The sequence below is a fragment of the Leucoraja erinacea genome, chromosome 13 (genome assembly GCF_028641065.1).
Source record: "Leucoraja erinacea ecotype New England chromosome 13, Leri_hhj_1, whole genome shotgun sequence".
In the NCBI taxonomy this organism is placed as follows: Eukaryota; Metazoa; Chordata; class Chondrichthyes; order Rajiformes; family Rajidae; genus Leucoraja; species Leucoraja erinaceus.
The window spans coordinates 54078345-54084468 of NC_073389.1; the positions used below are offsets into that span (position 1 = coordinate 54078345).

General features: G+C 47.7%; 1 protein-coding gene across 2 annotated transcripts in view; it reads right to left on the reverse strand.

Annotated features, from left to right (window-relative positions):
• Positions 1-444: 444 nt before the first annotated feature.
• The window catches only part of c13h21orf91 (chromosome 13 C21orf91 homolog), a 40928-nt gene continuing 35248 nt past the window's right edge, over positions 445-6124 (reverse strand). For both annotated transcript variants that reach the window (XM_055645256.1, XM_055645257.1), the window contains exons 4-5: positions 5063-5125; positions 445-2991 (exon numbers count right to left, since the gene is read on the reverse strand). In XM_055645256.1, coding sequence (XP_055501231.1) covers positions 2825-2991; positions 5063-5125 — 230 coding nt within the window. In that variant the 3' untranslated portion in view covers positions 445-2824. The remainder of the gene's footprint in view (positions 2992-5062; positions 5126-6124) is intronic.

Here is a 6124-nt window from a genome sequence, read left to right on the forward strand (position 1 = left end):
TTGTGTCTATCCTCGGTTTAAACCAGCATCTGCAGTTCCTTCTTAAACGTGTCATATTTAGCTCTTCGGGCTAAAGGAATCAAAGGATATGGGGAAAGAGCAGGAACGGGGTACTGATTTTAGATGATCAGCCATGATCATTTTGAATGGCGGTGCTGGCTCGAAGGGCCGAATGGCCTACTCCTGCACCTATTTTTCTATGTTCTATGTTCTGGAATTCTCTGCCACAGAAGGGTAGTTGAGGCCACAGTTCATTGGCTATATTTAAGAGGGAGTTAGATGTGGCCCTTGTGGCTAAAGGGATCAGGGGGTATGGAGAGAAGGCAGGTACGGGATACTGAGTTGGATGACCAGCTATGATCATATTGAATGGCAGTGCAGGCTCGAAGGGCCGAATGGCCTACTCCTGCACCTATTTGTATATGTTCTCCATTTCTATGAGTGTAATCATGTATTGCCTTTCCACTGATTAGTACGCAACAAAAGCTTTTCGCTGTACCTCGGTACACGTGACAATAAACTAAAGGCGAAACTGAACAGGAACTAACCCAAAACTCAGATCAATTATTCAAAAAAAAAAACTACATTGTATAAATCCGGGTCAAAATCTCGCAGAATACAAAGGGCTAAAGCAGAAAATTGCTGGAAATACTCCGGGCAGTCAGCACCTGTGGAAGAGTTAACAAGTTTGGGAAATGTGGTCGACCTGAAATATTAATCCTCACTCCAGATTCTCTCTCTCCCACACACCCCTGAATTGCTTGTGGTTTCGTCAAGATTTCCAGTATTGTGCTTGCAATTCATAGAGGATATTCTCTATGATTTTAAATATCTTTGGAACATGTACATTCCCCGCGCGCGCACACACACACACACACACGCGCGCGCGCGATAGTCACTACAGAAATAACTCATATGCTTTGCTACCTACTGAAAAATAAAGTTGTATTTAAAGTCTGAAATACCACACGATTGGGGAGAGATTCTGTGCCCTGGGTGGAGTCTCTCCCAGTCCAGTCCTGGAAAATTTGTATTCCAAACACTATGAAAAAGGATCGCATCTGAAAAAGAATTTCACCGCACCTTCAAGGTACGTGTGGCAATAATGTTTCTATCCAAGGACTTTAGACAAAAATGCTGGAGAAACTCAGCGGGTCAGGCAGCATCTATGGAGGGAAGGAATAGAGACGTGGAATAAACCCTTCTTTCCAGCATCTGCAGCTCTTTTTTAAACAACTGTAACTGAACTGTAATATTTTCACAAATAATAAGTCTCGACCCGAAACGTCACCTATTCCTTCGCTCCATAGATGCTGCCTCACCCGCTGAGTTTCTCCAGCATTTTTGTCTACCTTCGATTTTTTCCAGCATCCGCAGTTCCTTCTTGAACATATCCAAGAACGTTTTCTCGCTCTCTCTGCCGTGCTACATTTTCAGGCTTTCAAACTGGGCAACAGTAAGAACGGGCCATTCGGCCCCATTAGTCCGTGTTACTGTTCGCTGAGATCAATGCAGAGTTGGAACAGGAACCGCAGCTGATATCTCCGCAAGGGTGGCAGTGGTTTGAAGTCGGGGGGGTTGCATTGGCCCCCGGAAGGTGGACACGGCCTGGCTGAATGACTGCCACTGAGGCTCGTTGCATGCAGCTGCATGTCCTCTTCAGTTGGTGCAGCAGAATTGGCCTCGGATGTTGGGCCAGAGTCCGCAGTCTACCTGCAGCCATACGGTACAGAAACAGGCCAAAATTGTCCATGCTGAGCAAGGTGCTCCATCTAGGCTAGTCCCACCTGTCCACTTTTGGCCCATATATCCATCTAAACCTTTCCTATCCACGTACATGTTCAAATATCATTTCAATGTTGTATGTAGTTCCTTCCTCAGACACCCAATCAGACATCACACCCACCACTTTCAAATAGTTTGTGATTCCTAAATCTGTTTTAGTTTAGTTTGGTTTAGAGATACAGCGCGGAAACAGGCCCTTCGACCCACCGAGTCCGCGCCGACCAGCGATCTCCACACACTAACTCTATCCTACACCCACGAGGGACAATTTTTACATTTACCAAGTCAATTTACCTACAAACTTGTACGTCTTTGGAGTGTGGGAGGAAACCGGAGATCCCGGAGAAAAAAACATAGGCAGGTCACAGGGAGAAGGTACAAACTCCGTACAGATAATCAGGATCAAACCCGGGTCTCTGGCGCTGTAAGGCACCAGCTCTACCGCTGTGCCACCGTGCCTGCTTAAACCCTCGCTGGTGGGGCAGTGACAGTCTCACAACCTGCTCCTGCAAGATCATAAAACCACCTTGGTCAGCATGGACTCAATGGGCCGAAGGGCCCGTTTTCACAGGCAGGTAAGAGTTGGTCCTGGCATCATGTTCGGCATGGACATTTGGGGCCGAAGGGCCTGTTTCTGTGCTGTACTGTTCTACGTGTTATGTGGGTATAATAATACGTTTCCCAAGTCGGGATGAAGCTATCCTGGGAAAGAGACCTGCATTGCATGGCACTGCATTGTCCCTGATGCCTTTACCCACCCACCTTGTTGGCAAAGGATGTGGGTTTGAGAAGCAGATTAAAAAAAAAAAATCCTTCAGTCCAACAAGTTTGCAGTAAACACTGAAGGTGTGGCAAAGCAGGAAAAATGGCTTTAAAAAACACATTAGATTCACACACGTAGTTAAAACGCTCCCAAACTCTCTCTGTAAATAGCAATGCAAAATAGGGTAGAAAATATTTGCCACATCGAGTGGAGTTCATAGTCTTCTATCAATGTCGGCGTTGGGTTTTGAGAGTCTTGTCGGAGATGGGGAGAGGGTCAGTTGTCGAGGGGGACACTGGGCTTGACTCCTCTGCGACCGATCTGTAACCAAGGCAGTTTGGAGCTGTTCTTGAAGAGCTGCTCGATGGCAATGTAACGGACGTGAAGCTCGGAGGAGAGGGAATCCTTCGTCTCCAGTTCTCGCGTCAGATCTTCGAAGACCACTGCAGTCGCGGGGGAGAAGAAAGAAGAAAAGCAAAATCAGGACAGTGGGCGGAGGAATGGAATGGAGTTGAACAGAGTCATAGAGTGATACAGCGTGGAAACTGGGCACTGCAGCCCAACTTGCCCACACCGGCCAACATGTTCCAGCTGCACTCGTCCCACCTGCCTTTGCTTGGTCCATATCCCTCCAAACCTGTTCCATCTATGTACCTGTCTGTTTCTTGGACGTTGGGATAGTCCCAGCCTCAACAACCTCCTCCGACAGCTCGTTCCGTACACCCACCACCCTTTGTGTGAACAAGTTACCCCTCAGATTCCTATTAAATCTTTTCCCCTTCACCTTAAACCAATGTCCACTGGTCCTCGATTCACTTACTCTGGGCAAGAGACTCTGTGCATCTATTCCTCTCATGATTTTGTACACCTCTCCAAGATCACCCTTCATCCTCCTGCGCTCCAAGGAATAGAGTTCCAGCTTACTCAACCTCTCCCTATAGCTCACACCCTCTCGTCCTGGCAACATCCCCGTAAATCTTCTCTGTACCCTTTCCAGCTTGACAACATCTTTCTTATAAGATGATGCCCAGAATTGGTTCATCTAAATGCCTTCTCACCAACGTCTTATTCAACTGAAATTTGACCTTCCAACTTGTACACTCGATACTCTGACTGATGAAGGGCAAAAGCCGTTTTGACCACCCGATCTACCTGCGACTCGACCTTCAAGGAACTATGCTCCTGCACTCCGAGATCCCTCTGCTCTACAACACTCCCCAGAGCCTTACCATTCACTGTGTAGGCCCTGCCCAAAATGCAACATCGCAACTGAATTAAAAGATACAACATGGAAACAGGTCCTTTGGTCGACACAAAATACTGGAGTGACTCAGCGGGACAGGCAGCATCTCTGGAGAGAAGGAATGGGTGATGTCTCAGGTCGAGACCAGTCTGAGGAAGGGTCTCGGACCCGAAACATCGCCCATTCCTTCTCTCCAGAGATGTTGCCTGTCCCGTTGAATTACTCCAGCATTTTGTGTCTACTTTGGATCTAACCCAGCATCTGCAGTTCTTTCCTGCACCTTTGGCCCGTTGACCATGGATCACCCGTTAACACTAGCTCTGTTATCCCACTTTCCTCATCCACTTCCCTACACACTTGGGAACATTTACAGGGGGCCAATTAACCTGCAAACCCGCAATTCTTAGGCACATCGTTCCGTAGACCCACCACCCACTGAGCGAAAAGGTTCCTATTAAATCTTCCCCCTCTCACCTTCACCCTATGCCCTCTGGTTTCTGATTCCCCTACTCTGGGTAAAAGACTGGGCATTCTCCTCATAATTTTATTCACCTCTATAAGATTGTTTAGTTTATCATTGTCAAAGCTTTTTTTGTTGCGTGCTATCCAGTCAGCGGAAAGACTACACATGATTACAATCGAGCCGTCCACAGTGTACAGCTACAGGATAGGGGAAAGACATTTGGTGCATGAAAAAGTCCAATCATGTCTGATCAGTCTTCAATGGTAGGTCAGGACCGCTCTCCACCTCATCCTCCAGCACTCTAAAGGGCCTGTCCCACTTGCACGCGGTTGCGTGCGTTTGGCGTGACCAACCGGAAGCGTAGTTCATGCGAAGTTCGCGCGAGACGTCATTTACGTCATGCTTACCAATCAGCCGGGCAGGAGGTGGGCCGACTGAATTTGGGCGTTGCACGGCGTGGGGCAGTGATGTCATCACGCAACGCCACGTGCTAGGCGTACGCCGTCAAGACGCTGCGTGCTGACGGGCCGTTGGCGCGCAGAGATTTCGGTCACTGCAAGAATTTCGGAGACCCGGGCGATGTCGGGAACAGCCCCGCACAACTCCGCGCTTCTAAGTGGGACCGGCCCCGCGAGGCCATACGGTGCCCGACGCCTCAAGCGACCACGAGATCGTGTAATTTGCGAGCCAAGGTCGCGCAAGTGGGACAGGCCCTTTAGAAATAAAGTCCTAGCCTGCTCAACCTCTCCCTGTAGCTCGGGCCCCTCGAGTCCCGGCAACATCCAAAGAGAAGTTTGTGGGAGCTTACCTTTGATCTGTTTGAGGAGTTGGGCATTTAGCACCATCAGTTCATCCATCGCCATCCCGCTCACTGCAAAGAAGGTCAACAACATAAGGATCAGTCGGAAAACAACACTTCCAATTAAAGTTTAATTTAGTTTAAAAGAAATGTAATTTGAAAATTATAATTTAAGAATTTTATGCATTTTTATTTAGGAATTTTTTAGTTTAAATGAAGTTTAATTTAATTTAGAGCGGCACGGTGGCGCAGTGGTAGAGTTGCTGCCTCACAACGCCAGACACGCAGGTTCGATCCCGACTACGGGTGCTGTCTGTACAGAGTTTGTACGTTCTCCCCGTGACCTACATTGGGTTTTCTCCAGTTTCCTCCCACACTCCAAAGACGTACAGGTTTGTAGGTTAATTAGCTTCAATAAATTGTCCCTACTGTGCAGGGCAGAACTAGTGGAGGGAGGGGGGGGGAGAAATCACTGGTCTGCACAGACTCGATGGGCCGAAGGGCCTGTTTCCATGCTGTAACTCTAAACTAAACTTAAAAAGGTCAACAGCGTGAGAATCAGTAGGAAAACCAACATTTGGCTCAAGATTAAAGTTAAATTTAAACAAAGATTATGTTATAGCAACAGAAAATAGGTGCAGGAGGAGGCCATTCAGCCCTTCGAGCCAGCACCGCCATTCATTGTGATCATAGCTGATCGTCCCCAATCAATAACACGTGCCTGCCTTCTCCCCATATCCCTTCACTCCACTAGCCCCTAGAGCTCTATCTAACTCTCTCTTAAATCCATCCAGTAATTTGGCCTCCACTGCCCTCTGTGGCAGGGAATTCCACAATGATTGGAAACTTTAAGATAAATACTCAGGTACAAGTGTGGATAGGGGTTAAACCACAAAATCTGCTGGAAACCTTGTATAAAACATGTGCGTGTATAACGGGCACGGAGAACTGCAGTCCTGGGAAGACCAAGGCACATTGTGAATCACAAAAAGCCCTGAACATTGTTCACCTGTACTGCCATATCTAAATTACTGTGTCAAGGTGCAAGGGGCAACACTTACACAAGCAACC